Source organism: Trypanosoma brucei, chromosome 10 (genome assembly GCF_000002445.2).
Source record: "Trypanosoma brucei brucei TREU927 chromosome 10, whole genome shotgun sequence".
Lineage (NCBI taxonomy): Eukaryota > Euglenozoa > Kinetoplastea > Trypanosomatida > Trypanosomatidae > Trypanosoma > Trypanosoma brucei.
In genome coordinates, this window is record NC_007283.1 from 2,777,370 (window position 1) to 2,799,367 (window position 21,998).

General features: G+C 48.8%; 11 protein-coding genes across 11 annotated transcripts, besides 8 other annotated features; 10 read left to right on the forward strand and 1 right to left on the reverse strand.

Annotated features, from left to right (window-relative positions):
* Nucleotides 1-105: 105 nt before the first annotated feature.
* Nucleotides 106-162: a sequence feature (T-rich).
* Nucleotides 163-672: 510 nt separating this feature from the next.
* Nucleotides 673-722: a microsatellite.
* A 191-nt stretch (nt 723-913) lies between these two features.
* Nucleotides 914-935: a sequence feature (AT_rich).
* A 54-nt stretch (nt 936-989) lies between these two features.
* Nucleotides 990-1,037: a microsatellite.
* Nucleotides 1,038-1,210: 173 nt separating this feature from the next.
* Nucleotides 1,211-1,696, forward strand: Tb10.26.0245 (hypothetical protein, conserved; the record flags this gene model as incomplete). The annotated part of the gene is made up of 1 exon (XM_818279.1): nt 1,211-1,696. One exon carries the CDS (start codon nt 1,211-1,213, stop codon nt 1,694-1,696), a length of 486 nt encoding a protein of 161 aa, XP_823372.1.
* A 365-nt stretch (nt 1,697-2,061) lies between these two features.
* Nucleotides 2,062-2,088: a microsatellite.
* Nucleotides 2,089-2,889: 801 nt separating this feature from the next.
* Nucleotides 2,890-2,915: a microsatellite.
* Nucleotides 2,916-3,154: 239 nt separating this feature from the next.
* On the forward strand, nt 3,155-4,357 carry Tb10.26.0240 (hypothetical protein, conserved; the record flags this gene model as incomplete). The annotated part of the gene is made up of 1 exon (XM_818280.1): nt 3,155-4,357. One exon carries the CDS (start codon nt 3,155-3,157, stop codon nt 4,355-4,357), a length of 1,203 nt encoding a protein of 400 aa, XP_823373.1.
* Nucleotides 4,358-4,942: 585 nt separating this feature from the next.
* On the forward strand, nt 4,943-5,701 carry Tb10.26.0230 (hypothetical protein, conserved; the record flags this gene model as incomplete). The annotated part of the gene is made up of 1 exon (XM_818281.1): nt 4,943-5,701. The coding sequence occupies one exon, from the start codon at nt 4,943-4,945 to the stop codon at nt 5,699-5,701; it is 759 nt and encodes a 252-aa protein (XP_823374.1).
* Nucleotides 5,702-6,302: 601 nt separating this feature from the next.
* On the forward strand, nt 6,303-9,128 carry Tb10.26.0220 (chloride channel protein, putative; the record flags this gene model as incomplete). The annotated part of the gene is made up of 1 exon (XM_818282.1): nt 6,303-9,128. The coding sequence occupies one exon, from the start codon at nt 6,303-6,305 to the stop codon at nt 9,126-9,128; it is 2,826 nt and encodes a 941-aa protein (XP_823375.1).
* A 1,043-nt stretch (nt 9,129-10,171) lies between these two features.
* On the forward strand, nt 10,172-11,626 carry Tb10.26.0210 (hypothetical protein, conserved; the record flags this gene model as incomplete). The annotated part of the gene is made up of 1 exon (XM_818283.1): nt 10,172-11,626. One exon carries the CDS (start codon nt 10,172-10,174, stop codon nt 11,624-11,626), a length of 1,455 nt encoding a protein of 484 aa, XP_823376.1.
* Nucleotides 11,627-12,179: 553 nt separating this feature from the next.
* Tb10.26.0200 (guanylate kinase, putative) lies at nt 12,180-12,716 on the forward strand (the record flags this gene model as incomplete). Its single annotated transcript, XM_818284.1, has 1 exon — nt 12,180-12,716. One exon carries the CDS (start codon nt 12,180-12,182, stop codon nt 12,714-12,716), a length of 537 nt encoding a protein of 178 aa, XP_823377.1.
* Nucleotides 12,717-13,115: 399 nt separating this feature from the next.
* Nucleotides 13,116-13,182: a microsatellite.
* Nucleotides 13,141-13,707, forward strand: Tb10.26.0190 (hypothetical protein; the record flags this gene model as incomplete). The annotated part of the gene is made up of 1 exon (XM_818285.1): nt 13,141-13,707. One exon carries the CDS (start codon nt 13,141-13,143, stop codon nt 13,705-13,707), a length of 567 nt encoding a protein of 188 aa, XP_823378.1.
* Nucleotides 13,409-13,435: a microsatellite.
* A 755-nt stretch (nt 13,708-14,462) lies between the features above and the next one.
* On the forward strand, nt 14,463-16,805 carry Tb10.26.0180 (hypothetical protein, conserved; the record flags this gene model as incomplete). Its single annotated transcript, XM_818286.1, has 1 exon — nt 14,463-16,805. One exon carries the CDS (start codon nt 14,463-14,465, stop codon nt 16,803-16,805), a length of 2,343 nt encoding a protein of 780 aa, XP_823379.1.
* Nucleotides 16,806-17,570: 765 nt separating this feature from the next.
* Nucleotides 17,571-19,841, forward strand: Tb10.26.0170 (hypothetical protein, conserved; the record flags this gene model as incomplete). Its single annotated transcript, XM_818287.1, has 1 exon — nt 17,571-19,841. The coding sequence occupies one exon, from the start codon at nt 17,571-17,573 to the stop codon at nt 19,839-19,841; it is 2,271 nt and encodes a 756-aa protein (XP_823380.1).
* A 182-nt stretch (nt 19,842-20,023) lies between these two features.
* Nucleotides 20,024-20,134, reverse strand: Tb10.26.0160 (hypothetical protein, unlikely; the record flags this gene model as incomplete). Its single annotated transcript, XM_024642675.1, has 1 exon — nt 20,024-20,134. One exon carries the CDS (start codon nt 20,132-20,134, stop codon nt 20,024-20,026), a length of 111 nt encoding a protein of 36 aa, XP_024498460.1.
* Nucleotides 20,135-20,894: 760 nt separating this feature from the next.
* Nucleotides 20,895-21,563, forward strand: Tb10.26.0150 (hypothetical protein, conserved; the record flags this gene model as incomplete). The annotated part of the gene is made up of 1 exon (XM_818289.1): nt 20,895-21,563. One exon carries the CDS (start codon nt 20,895-20,897, stop codon nt 21,561-21,563), a length of 669 nt encoding a protein of 222 aa, XP_823382.1.
* Between the last annotated feature and the right edge of the window lie 435 nt (nt 21,564-21,998).

A 21,998-nucleotide genomic window follows, 5' to 3' on the forward strand; every position in this document is an offset into this window, starting at 1 on the left:
ACTCGCTTTACTGTAGCTTTAATTATTCCTTTCCTTTGGTTTTTCTTATCTCTTTCCCCCCCGCTCTGATGTTGTACATTATCTTTCATGCACTTGCTCCATTGATCTCTTTTTGCTTTTTTTTTTGTTTCCTTACTATTTGTTTTTGTTTATTTACTTTTTAGAAGAGCAAAAAGAAAAAAAAGAAAGAAGGAAGATATATTCTTACTTCGCATTGATTCGTTCCTGTGACTCACCTTGGACATAGAGGTACCTGGTGAAAACATAGGACTAGAAAGTTTTAACCTGTTTTTCAATTTATATATAGAAGGTAGCGAGGAAATAAAAGGAGAGAAAGAAAGAAGGGAAACCGCAGCTGGTTGGTTGAAGGCAGCGCTACATTGTTACTTAAAGGGGATATCTGCGGAAGTTTTTTGTTCATTTTCTTTTAGTGCACAGAGGGAAAGTAGAAGGAGACACAAACATATTTACGTGGTCCAGAGCTGTGCCTAGCCGTAATAATATTTGTGTCCGGTAGTAATATATTTGTTGCTCCTGGAAGGCGAAGGCTGAGGAGACGAAAATAGCGAGGAAACATATTGGAAAGTAAAAGGGTTAGAAGGCCCAACACAGCGGACGAGGTTTAGTTTTTGCTGTTGTTGTTGTTTTCTTGTCTTCTTATTTTCTTTACCGCATACACATATATATATACACACACACACACACACACACACACACACACATTGCGTCGAACCGACAGATTCATAGAGGGGTTGTTTGAATTTGTTTATTGGTTGTTTTCTTTAAGGAAAGAAAGCAAAAAGTATACATCCAACCGGAGAGTTGCGGCTTCGATTGCTCCGCTCGTGTGTGGAGGGCTCGTTTGAGAGAATCACACGTTAACGGTTGTGGGGAGGAGGGGAAAGCAAAAGACAAAAATAAAATAAAAATTAAATCAGTTCGGAGTAGAAGGCCGAGCAAGTAGAAACCCCAACTCCAGTTATTTTTATTATATATATATATATATATATATATATATATATATATATATATTATATTGCCCTATCTGAAGAGGAGATATCTCTGAGAGAAGGGGCAGCTCAAAGGCCGGATTAAGGGGAGAAACCAGCGGGTCATACAAACGGACGCTCATTTCATACACAAAGAAAGGGAGAGGGAGGGGAGAAACGTACTGTAGCTTTTAGGAGAAAGAAAAACACGAAAGAAAGTTATGGGTTGTGGAGACTCGAAAGTAAGACAAGGAGGTCCCTCAAGACCTCCGCCGCCTCGAGGAGGGCCGAATTCGGCTTCTACGAAAGTTGAAGGACGAGCAAATGGTCCAAATGAAGAGACGTCACGCGTAGAAAGTAAGGGCAGCGCACCTCCTGAACCTGAGGTGAATTCCACACCAGTCCCAACAAAACCTTTAGGAAACGGAGTTGATAACAGTGGTGCGGAGAAGACAAACGCCCCACCAACCGGCTCAGCTCCACCCGCGCAAAATTGCTCACAGCAAATAGAATTGGATGATGAGGGTAATGCATTAGTGCTGCCGAAGGGCGAATGGGTGCGTACGGAGGGAACCCCGTTTTACTATTCGGATGCGGAGAATTTGTATTTCCATCCTCCAAGTTGCCAATTCTATGATCCAACAAATGAGATGTGGTACGATCCTGAGCAAGACGAATGGTATCGCGACGATGACCCCGCTGAGTAGAGCAGGTGGAGTGCTCCAGTGGTGTCTGCTGTAGATGGGAATTGTTTTATTTTGTGTGGATGTTGGTTGTTCAGTGTGATGCTGGGATGCATTTACGTACATTAATATACATGTACGCGTCTGTTTGTGTAATTGTTCGAATCTGCTATTATTGTGTCCAACGCATCTCGAATGCATGATGGAGGAAGTAACTTCGTGTAGTGAATCAGGTGGGTGCAGCTGGCGCAATGTGCACAAGAAAGGTTTGCAATATTCTCCTCCATGTCATTTGTGGTTCGTGCAAAGTTTGTGGACACTCACATAGCATACGCATCGTTGCATGAGCGAGCGAAGGGTGTCGCAGTGCAGGTCAAAATCTTTTTTGTTTGTTATTGTTGTTATTATTATTATTACTGCCACTGTTTTACACACTCTCAATCTCTCTGTACGTGTAATGGCCAACTGAGCAAATGACTCGAAGTGCCCCCATTAAATATTCAATGATTGTTTTTCGTTTGTATCACAGGGGAAACCCGGCTTCCATTTCAGCTGGGTCCTAATTCCTTTTATTTTCTTTGACGGTTTTTGGAGGAGTCACATCTACCTGTACGCAAAAAAGAAGAATATAGTTGTGTCGATATTGTGAACATCTTCACTCCGGTTGTTTTTGTTTTTGAGGGGGGGGGGTGATTTTTTTCCCCATTCAAGTGTGTTTTTTGTTTTTTGTTTGTTAGACATGCTTTTATACTTAGGCTTTTTTTCTTTCCTTAAACCCTTTTCTCAACGGGAGAGGGGAAAATAAAAGGGAAGGAAAGGAGAGTAACATGCTACCACCAGCCATTATATTGGGAGATTATATGTGTGGAAAGGCTAGTTGGTCATAGAGAGCGGCAACGTTTTTAAAAGGGGGTTGATGCGTTATTATAATTATTGCGAAGGTAAACATCAGACACGAGATGGAGTGAACGAAGAACGTTATGTGCATGTGCATGTATATATGCTTTGCTGTGTGTGTTTTTTTTTGTGGAAGGAGTGTGTGTGTGTGCACGCGCGAGCAGATGCAATGTTCTGAATTCCTTTTATTTGGTTGTTTACTTTATCGTCTCCCTTTCCTCCTTAGGCTTCATACCGCCACATTTCCTATTCTTTCGTCGTCTTCTCTCTTTTCTCCCTTGGTTCCAATGTAAGCTCGTGGCTTCCGTAGGGGTTGCCTCTTGTTTGTTTGTTTGTTTATTTGTTTAGCTTACTTTTCGTTTGTTGTGTTGCTGAGGGAACATATTCATTTAGTCACAACCCCGCTTTGCGGTTGGCGAGTGGTAAATGCTGCCGGCTCCGGTAAATTACCCCTTGGAATCGGTTTCCGCACGTAACACAGCACTTGGAGGGCGGAAGCGTGGTGTGGACTCGCAGTCACTTCTGGAGCGACCATCTGCTCGTGACGCCACTGCTGAGGCATTACGTGAGAGGGATGCTGAAGGAATGGCGGGAGATCCGTCTGGCACCGCAACTCTCTCATTGGTGGAGGACTACCCCGAACCTCTAACAGTTGAGCAACGCAATATGATACGGCAACACGTCGAGTGGTGTGTGCGGCGTTACCAAAGGGTGCGTAAAGGTGCACGTATTATTGACCGCGGTTTCAACAGTTTGCAGTCTCTGCTCACACGTCTCGAGAGGGATCGGTTGCAAATTCAAGCAAGCTTGGAAGAACTCACTTCGAGAGTAGGCGAATGCTCAACTAATGGTAGTACAGGAGTCGACAAGAAGGTGGTGCCTCCTTCCGCGGCTGAGGCCACTGCGGATGGGGCGCAACAAACCGCAACTAGTGGAGAACCACCACGTGGTAAACGGCAAAGAGGGGGTTTGCTGCGTTCAGCCACCTTTGCAAACCTTCATAGTGTTCTTACTGCTGCGAAGCGGGAGCAGAATCAGGAGCAGCGGGTAAGTGTTGCGATGGAGCGTGAACGGATTGGTAAGATGACGCAGTTGAAGATAGTTGAGGAGGATATCGCCCAGCAGAAACAACACCTTTCCGCTATTGAAGAAAAATACAAGATGAGCAACGGACTCTTGACAACCACAAGGAGTGAGGTGCTTGAGGCTTTACGACTTTACGACGATTTGCAGCAGATGGAAGTAATGTACCCCTCGCGTTTCTTTTTGCGTGCTTCTGGTGTGCAGGGAGTGGATGCAAACGAGGCTGAGGTCCCCAGCGAATGTTATGACGTATTTTTCACGCCCGCAAAGTATACTGAGGAGGTGCAAGACATGATACGTGAGCAGATTGAAGAGAAGCTTGATGAGTATATTGCCTTCCGGCGGCGTGTGGACCCTCTTCTGGATTCATTAGCGGAGCGGCGCCGACAGCGTCAATCGGCCCGTGCTGGCCAGCTGCTTCGACTTATTGGTGTTGATCCAGACAGCATGAAGGTGGACGCAAGCGGCAGCGCCACCTTCGGAGGAGTTGGGATGCCAGCGGCAGGAGGTGCCCACGGGGAGGCAGCTGCGGCTGAGGGAGCAACAACAGTGGTCGATGATAACAGTGATGTGGACAACAACGAGGAAAATTATGATGAGCTCGACGATGGCGAGGGCGCTTCCGTGGAGGCGGAGGAGAAGAGGCAACGTGACCAAATTCAATCAGCTCTAGCTGCATTGGATGACTTTGATGAGTTGTACTAGGGCACCCTGTCACAAACAGAAATAAGTGCAAACTCATAAAGGAAAGTAAATAGTGCTGCTTTCCTCCCTCTTTGTCTCATTGAACACTTGTGCCCGATTACTGCTTGTTTTTTTTTCCGTTATTCTCCCCCTTTCGCATATAACATCAGCTTTAGTGAGGGGGATGCCTCTCCTCTTATTGCCCTCCTTCGCTGACATTACGGTTTGTTAAGCACTTTTGCTTGTTTGTTTTGAACTCCATTAAGTGTATAGTCGGATGCCATGCTGCCTCGTTACACCCCGTACGAAAGCAACCCACCGCGTCGTCCCAACATAATCACTGTGGCCACACCAGGTATAACAACATCGCGAACGCACATCTCTCGTTACACTGGTCCGGACGGCGTTGATGTACTTGAAAATGCATGTAGCTGGCGCCCTACTGAGACTGTTGCAGGTAACGGTGATGCGGCGGCGGAATCCAGTTCTCTTTTGGGGGACGCCGACAGGTTTGTGCTGACGGCAGATGAGGATCCACCTCTTTTGACCCATGCAACGTGCTCTGTGTCGCCTCGTCTGCTTCACAATGTTATAGCGTCGCCAGAGATGGATGAGTTTGTTTACAACAGGTGTAGCCTCAATCCTATTCACTGGGTCCTGATGTTAAAGGGGTGCTTGGTCGATCTTTTCTTTTCCGTGCGACCCATTAACTTTTCCTACTCGCGTGTGGGCATGACAAACCTGGCTGGGGAACGGGATCAAGCGGCCTGCTTGCGTGAGATTCGGCGGGCGGTCCGCATCATTGAGGGGCGTAAAAGAACTGTAGCAACTGGGACTAACAAGGACAGTTTCCAAGATATGGACTCCCGGTGCCATACGCCGGAACGGCCTCTTCGCTTGCATCTTGTTTTATTCGGTTTCAGTCGCGGTGCAACGACCACGTTCTACACGGCAATGAAACTACCCCCCGAGTTGGCCACTTATGTTTCTCTTGTTGTTGTTGAGGCGGCATTCGACACACTACATAATGTGATCGAATCTTCATGTTGGTTTCCATCTTTTGTACTTTGGTTCTTTCGCACATTCTGCGATTACAGTGGTGAAGATGCTTACAAGTACGACCGCAACCAGATTCATTTGCGGTGCCCGATAGCATTTGTAATGTCAGTGAAGGATACGCGCGTACCCAACGAACTTACGCAACGTTTGATTGATAATGTAAAGGCGGATTGCCCCCAGATCCCCGCTGTAGAAGTGCTTCAGCTCAAACATAGCCGCCACCCACTAATGGCAGTGGGTAATCGGGAGGACCAGGATGCCTACGTTGCCTTCATGGAGGGACTCTACGACAGATACTGTAATTAAGGCGAAAGAGCCTTAGGTAGAGGGAAATAATGAAAAGGATTGTGCCACTTACTGCACGTCCTGTATTTTCGGTTTTGACGATGGCTCCGCGAGGTTACTTGTCGCGCTCTATGACGTGCCCGGTGCTGATATTTTTGGCACTCCGCGAGTGTTGGTGTTAATTGGTCTATTTTTCCGCATGTGTGCATGTGTCACTGATCTTTGTGTATCGCAGATGCTATCCCTTTTACCCTTCCCCCCGATATCTTCTGTGTCTTGCAACCTCTGTGCGTGCTAATGTGACCACGGGGGTTTCTTTTCCGCATTCAGAGTTGTACCTAGAAAGAAAGAGGGGAACGTTAGCAAACGGTGCACCGGGTGTGAGGCTGTTGGCCTCTCCAAAAGCCAGCTTTAGCCCAGGATTGTCGCTTTCCATAATCGGCCGCTCTCCCACCGTGGTCTAGGATTTCTTCTCACAACCTGCATTTAGATGAAGGGGCAGTCTTCACAGTGTAGGGTCCCACTGCTCGGCGCAGGTTCGTCTGATGACTGCGACGGCGATAATAATGCCAACCAACCTGTGGCTGCAGTCAGGCGATGTACGAATCGTTTCTCAACAAACATGCCGCTGCTTGAAGAACGACACGACCTTTCGCTGCGGCAGAAGCTGCAAGCAACGATCCCTACAAGACACCCACGCTTCTATAGTTCGGAAGAAAGGCGTAAAATGGAGCGGTATGAGTCCGTTGACACGTTCGAGCCGGCAACAACAGTATACAAGGACCATCTTGCAGGTCGCAGTCAGGAACCGCGTTGGTTCATATGGGTGTTCGTTGTTGTAATTGGTATTGCTGTTAGTTTTACAGCCATAGTAGTTGTGGCGTTGTTACACGTGTTTGCAAGCGTGCGTTACGAGCTTCTAGGTTATGGGCTTAATAATTTCTCATTTTACAACCCAAACCGCTATCCCGAGCGCTCTCCGGACCATGCGGAGTTGGACTTCACCGCTATGTTCGAGGGTGTTGGCGTTGGTTTGTACGGCATTAGCCCGCGTTCCTACATGAAAGGGTACCTGATGTGGGTGTCTTTCAGCTTTGTCACATCGCTTATTTCAAGCGTTATTTGTATTTGCGTTCCTGGGAGTGTTGGGGCAGGTATGCCAGAGGTTATGGCGTATTTAAATGGTGTTGATTACCCCATGTTGGGAAGTTTTGGCGTTTTGCTTGCGAAGATCGCCTCCGTTGTTTTTAGTGTGGCAAGTGGCGTTTGTACCGGCCATTGTGGTACGTTAATGCTAACTGGAGCCATGGTGGGGGCGCAGACGCTTCAGAGACGGCGTTGGATACAGATCGAACACGTAAATATTATTGAGTGCTTCAGGAATCCCCGTGATCGTCGGACAATTGTAGTAATCGGTGCCGCGGCGGGCATTGCATCTGCGTTTAATGTTTCGATTGGGGGTCTCATGGTCGTGGTGGAGTTAATTTCCACTACCATACCAGTCCGCTTCGCTCTTTACGTATTTGCTGCGTCACTGGTTTCTTCGTTGTTTATTCAAGTTTATTTTTCGCACTTTTTGTATTTTGCTGGGCGCGACCGTACCGGGTATTCATCAGGAGAACTAATATCGGAACTGGTTCAGGTGTTCGCGTCAACTATTCCTTTTGAGCAGATTGTGAGAATGCATATATTATATTTCATTCCAACTGTTGTTATTGGTTTTATTTGTGGTGCGCTGTCCGGTGTCTATGTCCGGCTGAGTTGGTTCGCGCTTGTGGTACGGCGGCACTTGGAACAACGCTTCAAAGTGAGAGCCTTCCGCGCGTTGTTACCGGTTGCCTTCACCGTTGCTTATGTTAGTTTGCACTACTGGATGGTTGTTGCCTTTGGGAGTGCCGGCTGGTCACCCCCCTCGTCGGCGCTGAATCCAACCGATAACACGACAGCTGGAGGTTTAACAACGCTGCGGTGGGGAAACTCATCAGCGGTGTCTCCCCACTTTGTTGATACTCAGAGCGGGCCTTGCGTTGCCGTGCCCCAAACGTTGTCTGATTCGCGTGACGTGTCGGTCATATCGTTCTACGGTGCTAACGGCTTCTTCTGTGCGGCACCAAACAATACAGTGATCCCCGTTACTGCAACCGTGCATGAACAACAGGTCTGGATTGTACTGCATTCCTATGCTTCTCTTGCTTTCGCCAACGCAGACTCAGCGCTGCAGACGCTTCTCAGTCTGCGGACAGAGACAATGCTCTCTCTCCCTGTTCTAATGATATTTCTGCTGATTTACTACACGTCTTCCGCAATTTTCCTTGGAATATCGCCGTGTGGGGACACTGTGTTTCCCACACTCGTTGTTGGTGCCACCGTTGGCCGTATTGTTGGTCTTGTGGTGTTCCTCATTGTTAGCCCCGGTAGTCGGTCCTCGTGGGCCGATCCGGGCATTTTTGCTCTTATCGGTGCGGGTAGTTTTGTGGGTGGCACAACGGGACTTGCGTTTTCCATCTGTACCATCCTGATGGAAAGCACAGGACAGTTTCAACACATGTTGCCACTCATGGTGGGTATCATGATTGCTAAGAAAACAGCGGAGATCTTCACGCATAATATCAATGCTGTTCTCTTAGAGGCGCGTTGTGTGCCTATGTTGAATTATATGAATGTGGTGGAGAAGTATCCCATGTTCGACGCTCGCCACGTTATGTCCTCTAAAGTGGTTGTGTTGGAGACGGTAACTCCCATTGGTCGCGTGGTGGACGTGCTGGAAAACACCCGCCACAACGCTTTTCCTATTGAAAGCGTTAGGGATCAGACGTACAAGGGGGTTGTGATGCGAAGGCAGTTGGAGATCGTTTTGTGGCACTTATATTACTCGCATCACCTTTCGACTTGTTCGTATGAGTGCGGGAAGCGTGTTGAGGCATCCCTGTATCGGGATAACCTGCATGGTGTGCTTCCTCCTCTGGAAAAGTGGTTAGATGCGCAGTTGGATCTCTCTCCATATATTGACTATTCGGGGTTTTGCGTGCTCGCCACCGCTACACTCCCGCGTACGTATCAAATGTTCCTAACCCTTGGGCTTCGTCATCTGACCGTCGTGGACAGCGGAAACCGGATCGTTGGAATCATCACACGGAAAGATCTTATGGCCGATCGGATCATTGAGTCAATAATCCGAACTGACAGAAGGCGACGGAGAATCCAGGGGTCGAGAAAACATTCCACAAACACCGGGTCAAGTGATGTTGCAGATGTTGAGGTTGCCGGTGGGGAGGAGTCGAGTGAAGTTGCGTCCGGAAGGTCAGCGAGCGGGTGGGAAGCTGCGTTGAAATATGAATTTTACCGCTCTGGTGAGTGGTGTGTGAGTGATGAGGAAGATAGGGTGTCGGAGAACAATTCCATTAGAGAAGAACCCGGCGGGACTTGGAAACCCGATGCTACTTTCTAAGGTAAATAATACCCCTAAGCAATGTGGCGTAGTTGTCAATATACCAACGTTGTGATCCGTACCCACCCGCCATTCTCAATGCAGTTACGACCTTGTCTTTAAGGAGTCATGAATCAAACGTGCGTGTGATGATGATGATTATTATCATCATTCTTTTTTTTCTCTAAAGGATGGCAGAGTTACAGCTTTGTGTTCTGAGGGGGAGTTTAAGTATGGGTGGGTGTACCTCTACAAAATTGGGCACTATCATCAGTAGTATAACCTGGGAGGGGACCGCTCCCGCAGAAATGAGGTTATGGAGTAGCGTTTGCGGATGTGATTGGACCCAATTGTATCAGCTTACGAGTTTCAGGGGGAAGGGATGATGGGGGTAGCAGATGTGTGATCAGCAGGAAGCCATAATTGGCGAGCAAATCCTACTGACACTAACTGCATTCACGCATCTAAAGAAAACAACAACAACAACAAAAGGAAAGACAATGAAAGTGTGGAAATGGAGAAGAACGGGATTGTTGAACTGCTCTTTTGGATCATTTATTTCCTTTCCTTTCCTCTACATTGCCTCTTTGCTCTGTTTGGTTAGTCGAGCCGTCCTGGATTGCACCCGACGGTGAAGTTGTTATGTAAAAAAAAAAGAATGGGGCTAACTATAACTCTCCCGCACTTTTTTTTTACTTCCTCTTCCCTTTTGTTGCAAAGGGGGGAAGAAGGCGAAGTATGCTTTTCTGGTCCATTTCTGTTTTTTCTTTTTTTTTTTTACTGTTTGTAAAAGTGTTCTCCATTGAGGTCGAGCATATCGTCCAAGAGGGGTAATTTTTTTTTTCCCCTTTCCCTCCTTGGCCAACATCTACTTTCCGTCACCGAAGAAAAGCAGACTAAGGAGAAGCATTTCTCCACTTGCCGCCGAGGGAAGACATCTCCATTCATTCACATCTACAAGGGCGGAAGAAGCTGAAGATCAGCTGCGGCGCTGTGATAGTGGGGAACCATAGGGGCAAGGTGCTGGAATAGAGGGAGAACGTGTGTGGTGTAGTTGAAGTTCAATGCAGGCCACTTCTAAATCTACTGGATCTTCTGTTTCCATCACGGGGGAACACGAATATGTAGTTTACACAGGTGCCACCCTTATTCCATTTTGCGTTGGGAGTGTTGCGCTTCCTTTAACATTGTGCCGTGCTTCTTCTTCAGCAGTCGCCGCATCCTCTCAAGCGCATGCATTGTCCTCTGCGTCCCGTGGTAACGCCAAGCAGAAGCGTAGCGGGAAGGGTAGTGGCCAACAAGAAACATCTCGTGACGAGGATACTGGAGACAATGTTCATGACTACTGCGCAGGAATCAGTCGCTGCACGCACGTCCGGTATATTTACTTTCGTGATGGTTCCGTAGCGTCGCAGGACCTATCGTACCGTCATCAGTTATTCATGAAGGCAGATGGTGTGAAGCGGTCTGAAATGTTAGATGGAAAGGAGAGTAACCAGGTGTATAGTGCTTCACCACTGTACGCATTAGTCGATCGAGTTGTGTTCACTCTTCCTAACGGCTTTCCGGAGCGGCGCCGCGAAGTCACGCACCCGCCGTTTTTCATTGTGGACGACACGTGGGCGGAACATTTGGTGGAGGTGGAGGTGCACTTTCATCCATGGTTGGGCATAGCCCCTTTTACAGCGAGTCACATGGTTCTCTTAAACCAGCGTGTTGACGTCACACCGCAGTTGCTAAGCTCAACTCAAGGCCAATGTAAACCACCGTCAACTGTCATCCTCTCACCCGACGAAGAGGAACGTTTAGCGGGTGTTGGGTCATCTTCGCTTATTGGAACGAAGAGGTCCAGAGTACCCGAGTGTGGTGTTGTATTGCCTGAGGAAACTAGTGCAGTGCGTATGGATCTTAGTAATTCTGTTTATTCACCTGATATGGTTATCCTTGGCGAACCCGGGTTTCGGGAAAGGCTTGTAGACCTCGTGGGGGCCCCTGTCGTAGCCGAGAGGCGTGATGCGATGCGAATATTTCACCCGACGCTTGACGTTGTGCGATATCTTGCCGCTGTGCGAGCAATGCCTCAGCCAGAGTTAATGGCACCACCTCGAATATGTCTCTTGCCGTGGTACCAGCAGTCGGTTCAACCGCTGGCGACGCAACATACGGAGAAGAAATGCGAGAAAAGTGAGCGGTGCGACCGACACGGGACACGCAGTCGCTCCGTAATGAATGATGATAATATTTGTGATGACTCCGACCACGAAATTGACGTGGGATCCCTACCCCCCTGGTGCTTTCCATTTGAGGTGATAATTCATGCATGCGAGTCACGGCGGCAGAGTGGTGCCGTTGATGCCATGCGGGCTGTGCTTGCAGAGCTCAAGAAGGAGCAGTTGGAGTTACGTGAAAGCATTGAACAGAACATTGCAGCCGCAACAGCAAATGCAGAAGAGCTGCGGGACGTCATCAAACACATGAGCCAGAGGTGCGCTGCTCTTCAGACGTCGTGGAAGCGCTAGGGAGTGTGTTCCTTGCGTGTGGTCATGGTTACAGGTTTAGGATGTTGAAGGGCGTTAACCAAGCGAGCGGCATTTACCGTCCCACTTCTGCTGCGTATTGGGGTGTAACTGTTGAGAAGTCAATTTTTTTGTCTTGAGGCGTACCGTTGCTGTCATCTGCCCAACCCTGTTCCGGTTCCGTTACCAAGCCTGCTCCCCCCCCACAATTTCCTGCCTAATATCTTCCCTTTTAGCTTTGTTGCGCACTCTCACATCTGATGCTCCTTTTTTTTTCATTCTTTGAATGATCTCCTTTCACTTCCTCCCCGCTGTGGGTGTCGGTGCTCACGTCCGAGGTATCACTAGTAGGGGGTTATAACTGACTGGTAGCAGAAGAGCGGAGTTCTACGCACGCGCGTACACACACAATTTTGTATTGTTTCATACCTTATTGATAACTGACGTTATACGTACTGTTCCATTGAAGTAAATGAGCTCTGGAAGCACGAAGCTTGAAGCAATTGTTGTATGTGGACCATCCGGTGCGGGAAAGACTACGCTCCTTGAGCGTTTGATGGGCGCTTATCCGAATCGCTTTGGATTTTCCGTATCACACACGACGCGTGCTCCCCGTGAGGGTGAGGTGCACGGCCGTGAGTACTTCTTCTCGACTCGTGAGAGCATGCTCACAATGGAGAAAGAGGGAAAGTTCATTGAACTATGTGATGTTCACGGAAACTTGTATGGCACCAGCATTGATGCGGTTAAGGAGGTTCAAAGTACCGGCAAGGTGTGTGTCATTGACATGGACGTGAAGGGCGCGCAGAAGCTGCGAGCGAGCGGTTACTTGAAGAATGTACTTTATTTGTTTGTCACGGTGCCATCAATCGATGTTCTGCGCGCGCGAATTCAAAAGCGGGGTGCATTGAGTGAGGAAGTGCTTCAGCGGCGCATTGCAACCGCTGAGGTGGAGTTGCACTTTTTGGGGGAAAATCCTACCTTTTTTTCCCACGTCATCACAAATGAGGAGTTGGAGGTATCGTACAAAAAACTGTGCGAAATCGTTGGGAGCGAGTTTCTGAAATATGGTATGGAGGGGTTAAATAAGTGATCGTGTGAGTGCCTGCGTGTGCACGCATTCGATGGCAGAGTGGTGGGACATGTTTTTCTAAAATATGCAAGTGATGCGCTGAAGAACTCTAAGGACATGGGAAAAAAGAATTAAAAAAAAAAATACTCCTGTTATTATTAATTATGCTATGACATAAACAACGGCAATAATATGTCAATCTGACCCTGATCAGCTTATGGGTAATAGGAGCTGTGGGATGCGGTGTTGGGGACTAGATATCATGTGAGCCACATCGTAAGTGTGTGTTCGTGTTTAATGGATATAGAGCAAATGGAAACGTTGAACTTGGTTCAGTGCCGGTCAATGGATCTTCTGGTTAAAAGCGTTCGCACGCCCCTCCCTTGTGGTGTTGGAAAGCTTTCTTAGGGCATACGCGGGTATATATATATATATCTTCATTGACATGCACATACTGAAATATACATTCCTATGTGTATATATATATTCTTCTTTGTGTGTGCCTTCGTATACGTGTAAACTAAGTGGTGTGTGGTGGAAACATATAGGGAGGAAACCAACGGAAATGCTTGACGTTTCCTCGCCTTTGTTTTTCTTTACCTTTCCGTGCAGGTCTCGTATGACTCAAAATCTGCTTCATGTGCTTGGTACAAAACCACTACTGCCGTATTGGGTTACTCTTTGTCCACCAATCATTCAATGTACACGTGGACATATAATATATATATATATATATATATGCTACTTCTTGTTTGGTTGCCTTGTGACTTCAAGTGGCGGGATGTATGGGGCCTTTTGGCTTATTTATTTATTGAATTTGTGTGACATGTCGACGCGGTGGGTTTCCATTTCACCTCACTTCACTCCTATTTCTGTTAGCTTTTGCTTTCGCGTTGCTCTTGCGGATGGTGAGGGGGTTCAGGCAATTTCTTCCTTTCTGTGGCTTCATTCCCCTCTACCCACCCCCGTTACTGTGGAGGTCAGGGCCCGTGGGTTAATGTTTTCATGTTGAAATTTCGGGAGTTTAATACGTAAGGCAGAAAAGGGTTTCGTTTTGGATGGATATCGCTTCTGCATAAAAGGATGGGCGCAAAGGCTGCTGTACAAATGAGGTTGCTGACGGTTGGTTCCTGCTTATTCTGTTTATTCGATGCATTAAAGCTCGTGAGGCAGAGTGAATGAAAATGCATTTTACATCTTTTTTTTGGCATCATTTTTAGTTTCTACGGTTCTGACTTAGCACTTCCTTTTTTCTTCTCATCTTTATTGATAATGTGTTACTTTTTTTTTTCGTGGCGGTGAAGTGCGTGAACGGGCGCTAAAGTAACCCCTAAGCTCTATCTCCACCCTAACGACACTGCAAATCCCTGGCGGCCCCACACATACACGCACTCGCACAGGACCACCATAAGAAAAGGGTGCTTCCACCGTGCACAGCAACGTTTTCTCCCTTTGCAGGCAAGAAAGAAAACATTTTACACATAAACTTTCCTCATAATTTAAATATTTTAGTTCGGGTTCGACGCTTCGCCCCCCTCCCCCCCAAATTCATCTGAGAGTCCGGGATGTGTTTGCAACTCACCGCTTCTGCCGGTCAAAGTGGCACTCTATTTTGTCGTCGTTTTCCTTTTTTATTCTTTTACATTCCCGCCTCCGCATACGTACAACCTCCTCAAATGCATTCTGTTGACAATTCGAACGAGCGAAGAACTTGTCTGCAACGTGTGTGGCTGGCAATAGTTGTGCATATTTGTTATATATATATATATGCTAACTCGAAGAGCCGCAGCCCTCTTGGGACAAGGGAGGGAGGACGGCCAAAATAGTGCATCTTCATCACATGGTCAGCCTCAACAGCAGCGGCAAGGTTCTTCTTCCCCTTCCCTTGCTCCTTCCGCGCGCCCCTTAGGGGAGTTTAATGGGGGAACGGGGTCGGATAGGGCACCACCACCGTATATTCCGCTACCAGAACCGCTATGGGAATTGAGAAGACGCTTTCCATCAGTTACACGCACGGTGCTCTTACAGTGTATACGCTGTCATCGCTGGGTTGCGCAGCCTGTTACCAAGTCGCCCCCACAGGAAAGCGAACCTGAGGTGACAAAAGAGGGAGAGGTGATCAGTTCATCCATAATTAAGGCGTCAAATGCAAGTGGAGAGAATGAGTCCGGTGAGGAGCGTGACGGAGAGGAAGAGTGGCGGTCACCGCGTCTACAGCTGCATTACGATAAGGTTGTCGGATACGTTAAGGGGAACGCTGGGGAGCGTTCGGGGAAGAAAAAGGAACTCTGCCCATACTTCATTCCTAACCCAGCCGTCTTTACGTGCCAATGGACTTATTGTGAGTTAGAGGACACATGGTCCGATCTGCGGGGAAAGTGGCTTGGGGAGCTATACGCTGCAATGGGAAGTGCAAAAAATGATAATGAAGGGGGTTCCCGCAAGAATGGCGGTGTGGGTGATCAGGAGGAACGGAAACGTCTGAATCTTCAACTATCGAGGGAACTTCATGGTCGGCGGAGCGGCCGCCTAGCAGGGGGACTGCATGGGACCGCAGGCACGAGGGGTGAGTCAACCAAAGTGCAAGAGTGCGCAACGGAGTCAACGCACAGTGGTGGGATGGCTGACCGTGTGGATAATCTTGTAAGAAGCGATGAGGCTGTTCTAGCTGCGTTTTGCTGGATTACTTGCGACAGTTGCGGGAAGCTACGGCGTGTTCATCAGCCTTTCCCCGGTGGCGCACCTTTTGTATGCTCGTTAGCGCTTAACATTGGATCCTGTAGTGTGCCGGAGATCGACGGAGTTAGCGCCATATTTGGAAGTGCGCGTGGCCACTCGGCCTTAAACAGAAAGTTGGCCTATAGAGATGGTGATGCTGCTCTGCGTGGTGCTGTGAAATCGGACGCTGCAGTTTCGCATGCTAAAGCTCGCCAAGGGACAGCTCAAAACTCTATTGGGAGTCAGGGTTGCCACCCCAACTCTTTAGAATCTTCGATTCCTCTTCTTCGCTCGCTGACGGCGGCGGTGCGAAAGAGGTCCCTAGGCGGGTTTATCAAAAATATATTAACAACGCCAGATGAAGTGCGCTCCAAGCGGGAGGAGGTCATGAAGGCCTCTCTCGATCTTGCAGGGGAGAAACCCAGTGACATCCCCAAACAGCAGTTGGAAGTGGAATCCATCGCTATGAGACCAAGCGATCCGACACTAAAGGTAGACCTTGGCGAACCACATAAGGTTAAGGTTGAGGAAGATCCCGCGGTTCAACCGAAGCAGACCGGTGAAAGGGGGAAAATTAGCGCTGCCCCACCTGGAAGCGCACGTGGAGGCGCTGAGGATGCTAATATAGGCGGCGATGCCGCACCAAAATGTTCTAGACGGCTTGGGTGTCCACCCCGTCCAGTTATGCGGCCGTTGAGTAACAGCGCCGAGCGTCACGCAGCAACTGGAAACAGTGCGCAAGGAAACCTAACTACACAACCCGGTGCGGCTCCAGCAAGGATCAAGACAGAGGGCTCCATTGGCAGCGGTGTGATGGGCATTAACTCGAAACCCAATGCTAAATCAGGAACGGACACCGGTCGGACGGCGCGACCAGAAAGCGGACGAGAAGCGGGTATTGAGTCTAAGTCGAATTCCTCAGATGGACATTCCTCTTTTAGCACAGGAAATAGCGCGAGGTGTACCCGGCGGCAGCTGAAGCTGACCGAAATGCTTGCGCAAGTGGACAGTGGTAAATTGCCATCTCCCTCTAGTGCAGTGACCGGTAACGTTTCCAAAAACAAAAACGACAACCGAGGCGCGGCGACCGCTAATCGTTCCCAAGCCAGTGGGCACAAAGCATCCCGCCGAACCGATAGGAACTGTTCCAAGGTTGAGGAGGCCAGTACCTCTGAGGATGAAGAAGGATATGAAGTAACCCATTGGGTCTGCTGTGACGCATGCGACAAGTGGCGTGTCCTATCAAAAAAACTTCCCCATGGGACGAAACGGTGGGAGTGCACTATGCGTGGAGACGGAACCACGTGTGACGATACCGATGACGAAGTCAAAATGAATCGTGAGGAAAAGCGTAAGAAGGCGCATAAGGAGCTTAAAAGGAGGAGGACATAGTTGGGATTTCCATAACTCGTAGAGTACCCGACGCGTTTGAGTGTTGAGATGTCTTTTCGAGCTGCTCAATGCACATGAACTGGCTCTTTTTTGTGACGTTGGTTCTTTGAAACGCACGAGCAAATGGGAAGAAGGAGCGAAAAAAAAAAGAACCAACAAGTTGCTGCAGGCTTGACCGTACGAACGTGGACCCAAGGGGGGTCCCTTAATAAAGCGTTGTTTTCCTTTATCTTTTTCCCCCCTCACTGAGACATTCACCTTTGCTGCAGATTATAACGTGCCGCGCACCTTTACACTAACAGAGAGGCTGCAACACATCAGGAAGAAGATAGTGGCAGGTGGTGTCGGCCTGCTTGACCTAGCCCCGTTGTTCGTAGTGGGTAATGTATGCGTATTGGAGCGAACCGATAGCCCAGGAGGAAAATGTGTAAGAACACGCCACTGCAAGTGAACAACAACAACAACATACAATCAATCCAAATGTTGTTGCTCCCACATCTGCGGTTGTGGGAGTTAAGTATTTTGTAACCATTAACACCAGCAAGTGTGTTTAGCGGTGTTCCCCACGATGTCTCTTTCTTTTTGTATTAGTGCACGAAAACGCAAAGCGCTTCGTTTCCCATTCTTTGTCGTTTATAATCTGTCACAGAAATTGAAGAAGCGGGTTGCATTTGGTTATAGGAGCAAAATTCGGCATAGTGCAACAAAAAAGAGGAAAGTTAGACCGAAAGAGTAGTAACCATACAACGTTTAGGGCTACAACAAATGGATAGCTCGCTTTGCTTCGTGTGCTCTAGGTGTGAGCACCCCATTTGCTCACACGTGGATATTATCACCAAGACTGTGAGCAACGGGACGACAGAACATGCGTTTGTTTATGAGATGGAGGACTTGCTGAACATGGACAGACCTGTTCCGTGTTACAGTGGTGATGAAATATGTGAAACTCGAGTTCACGTTTCTGAAAAAATTCTCAATGTGCCGCTGCCACCAGCCGCCAGGTTGGTGGCACTAGAGGCCTTAGCAAACTCGCAGCGAGCTCGGGCCCTTGAGGTTGTCCCATCGGGTCCTGTGACGGATGCCGATAACAGCTTGACATCTGAGGTGGGACATGTCACGACGGACAGCGGGCAAAACCCCCAAGGCAACCATGATGAGGAAGCTGACAACGTCGCTGGCAACAGTTTGGGGCAAATTTCGCGGATTGGTGGGCAGGGACGCTCATCGCCGAGTTCCCCAACCAATGGTTCCGGTGATGTGTTAACACGATCTCTTGCGCGTTTTTCCCGTACCAAGGAAACTCGTGTGGACCTCATTTGTGTAAAGGAGGATGTTCTCTCTGGCGGTCTTGCTCGATGCACCACGGATCGTAGCGCCGACACTCCTCCAGTGCCCTTAACATCATCATTGGTTTCTGACGCCCCCGGAACCGCCTCTGTCGCTGCTGGTGGCGAGGAGAGTGGGGGAGCCAGTGCTTCACTAATGCGTGGGACACAGAGTACCCTGGGAATAGTGTCGCAAACGCCGACAGCCACGCGGTGGTTACGACACCCAGGAAACCTTATTGTGGAAGAAGGCTTCGTTCAAGTCAGGCGCCGCACCAAAACGTCCCGCTGTCCGTGGTTTAACACTTATAACTGTTCGGAGCGGCTGGAATGTCCCGACTGCCACCTTGCGTTGGGATACCTTTTTGTTGTTAAACCCACTACTCAAACCCATTCGCACCACGCTCCCGCTCCTGGGCCGGAACCCACTGTGATGGAGGATGCAGAGGAAGGCAGCCCTGTGGGGACGCACCGGCTACAACAAAAAAGGGAGCGAAATGAGGACCAGGAGGAAGTGGTGCTGACAGTATCAGAGGAGACAACTGCTAGAGAGAACTCATCCACGCAGGAGCAGAAGCAGCAGTGTGAAGGGAAAGGTGCTGATGAGCCGTTCCCCACAACTTTTGTGGGTCTGGAGCTCAAGAAGATACGGCAGCGTCACTGGGGTTTGCGCGACTTCCAGAAACGATATCATCAGGCTAAAGACCTCAAAACGTTCCGACTGCTGTTTCCGGAAGCCGAGGAGTTGGAAAGTGTTTATAGTCGTCTTGTGGCTCTGCGGACGCAATCTGAGCTTTACGGCAATCTCCTGCGTAAGCACAAGGAACAGAATGATGTACAATATGCACTTATTGAGAGCCAGAAGGAACGGATAAGCAGTTATGAGGAGAAGCTTAATACTATGCAGCAAATCATTGAGGCTCAGAGAGCTCAACTTGACATGCAGTGTAAGCAAATAAAGCACCAGGAGGAGCTGCTACGCAATCACAAAAGCCAGGTGGCAACGCAGCAGTATCAGATTCACGTCGAACAACTCCTGCGGAGTGAACAGAGCCGTACGATTGAATCACAGCGTGAACAACTAACACTCATGCAGGCCCATCTCCGGGCGCGTGTCATGAAAGAGCAGCTGGAAGAGCGTTATGGGCAGCTCATTTCACTTCTTCAGCATGTGGATGAGCAGCAACAGCAACAGGAGTCGCCGACATCTCCTAGCAGCACCCCTACGCCCTCCCCTAGTGCGCCTTCGCAGGGAACATCGTGCCCAATTTTGCCTCCGGCGCATCTTGTGGGAGTCATCGGGCGAGATGTTCGTGAACAGTCACGTGTTTCCTCTGAATATAATCGCAGTGAGGGGAGTCATGGCGCACAGGAACGGTACCCCTCACGAGGGTCCACGCTGCCAACCTTGCTTGTGAACAGAAATGTGCCTCACAATGAGGGTGAGGCAACTGTGGATAACGGGCCCAGTAACAAATTCTCGGCAGGCAGGTCCGTCGCATCAGGTGTTTCTGGCGGTAGGGAAAAAAACCACATCCTTTATGGTTGCAGTACGAGTGCTGCCGAGCAGGCGGTGGGAAGTGCAAGAAGAGCCCCGAGAGAGCGGGCCCAACTAAGCCCCGTCCAGGAGGCTTCGCCAAATAGAAGTAACGCGAGTGGTAACTGTCCAAGGGGGTCCGTAAGCGACACGAGCACGAGTGGGGAACCGTGACACGTATGCCCCGTCGTTTGCAGGTGGTCTGTGACCAAAGAGGTTTATATCACTGGTTACGAGGTGAAGTGAATTTCCCTGATTTTTCCTCTGTACATTCTCGAATTCGCTACTTAATCTGCAGTTACCATGACTCGTTTGACTTTTTGAAATGGGAATGTGAATATCTAAGAAGTTATATGTCACTGCACAAGCACACGGGCAGCCGAGACTGAGGACCAGCTTAGTGTCTGCTGTGATTCACGTCGATGTTGTGGTTTGTGAAAAGGCACCAAAGTTAGGTCTGGTTTCATTGTGTGGGTTGCTTTGATGCCTGTGGGCAGGTCTTGTTGGATGCCTTTGCACAGCTCAGCTGCCACATGAAATGAAGGAAGGGAGTCACGATAGTGCAAAGAAATATCAATATTTCCGTTTCTGTGGCTTTTTGCTGGATTCTCGTGCTGTGGATACGTTTGTTTGTAGACATTGATACTGGTGTCGAGTGGCGGCACAGTATCTCTGAATAAAAAATCCACCATTCCCCCTCCACTTGCCCTTTACCCCCATCCCCCCACTCCCGTCGTGGTGTGGCGATAACTTTTCCCCCCACCATCGCTTAACTTATTGAAAAGGGCAGGTACAGGCTCTAAGAGAAGAGGTGAGCTTAAGCTACCGCTTCTGTTTGACATGAGAAGAGGGGGAATGGACTAGCAAAAGAAAATATACTCAAGTGGCGAAACGGTGTTTGTGGAACCATGTTGGTGAGCACCCCCTATGCATGGATGAAGGGGGGGAAAAAATTACATCCCTCATTTTACTGCGTTTTTGCTTGTAGCTCGTGCATGACCCCTGTGAAAAACAAATGTAAAGTGTCCAGAGTTGGATATACGATGAGTGGCCTGTACTTAGTCCTTAGTTTTGCTTACGTCACTTTCTGCATTCTCCGTTTAAGCTTCTTTCCTCTTTCTCTCGTGGTGTCGGAAGGCGGTTGCCTCCTTAATCGTCAGGAGGGCAACGTGGTGCGTGGAGTCCTGCCGCGGTGTGTAGGTTTTTGAGCTGTAGGAATATCCCGTCATGCCAGTTGAGCAGTTGGAAGAGGAAAATAAGACTCTCAGAACGAAGGTTCGGGTGCTGGAGGAGGAACTCAAGCACCGCAATGCCGAATGCGTTAGGCTGAGGGATGAGCTGCAGTTGCTATCGGGGGTGATGCGGGAAAATGACAGTCAACGCCAATTGATCGATACGTTGCGAGAGGAGCTTGAATTCTCCCGAAAGAGCCATGCGGAGGCGGTAGAGGCGCTTAACGTGGGGGAGAAGCAAAGGAGAAATGAAGAACACAGACAGCGCATGGCGAGGGTGCAGTTGCAGCTTTCTACCAGTGGGATGGATGTAAAGACGGGTACTTCATCACAAGCGGGGGGTGCGGTGTTACCGGTTGTGACCGGAGGTGTGGTACCGACGTCAAGCGGTGTAGAGATCATATGCAAGAGTTCAAACATCTCTTCCCTTGGGTTCGCGCCGGTGCAGCGACCCCCAGATTTTGCTGGCAGTGCTTATGGGCAATTTTACAGAGGTGTTGCTAATAGTGCTGACCTGGTGGAAGAGGAGGACGAGGTTTCACGGCTTATGGCAATGGCGAAGGACGGGGCAATGCTGGACATTAAGCATGCTGAGGTTACCGATGGTGAGGAAAATGAGCTTCTGGAGCGTTACAAGGCGTTAAAGCTGTGGAAACCTAACTAGGTGCATCGGTGTCCTTCAGTGGTAATGTGAGTGTGTGGGGATGTGGATATCGTCCGGTGGTACAAATTTGTTGATTTTTTCAGTGTGCTTATTGATGCGTTGCATACTTTCAGTTCATATTAATTGTGTTGATATTGTGCCAGCACTTTTGTGCAAGTTGGTGTCATGATCGAGTCCGCCAACAGTTTTTGTTTCGGTCATTTTAATTGCCAGCAAGTGCGCGCGTCGACGGAATGCAACGGAGGGAGCTGTCCAACTAACGAAAAGAATTTTCAGTGTGGAATATCGAAAAGTTTTGTTTCGATAATGATTGAATGTTGGTAGCACAAGCGCTATGGCGCCTCCACCTCACTTTTTTTTTCAACCCGTGTACACCAATTTCGGCCTTACTCTCCCACTTTTTAAACATGTGACGTGTATGCGCTTCGCTAGTTC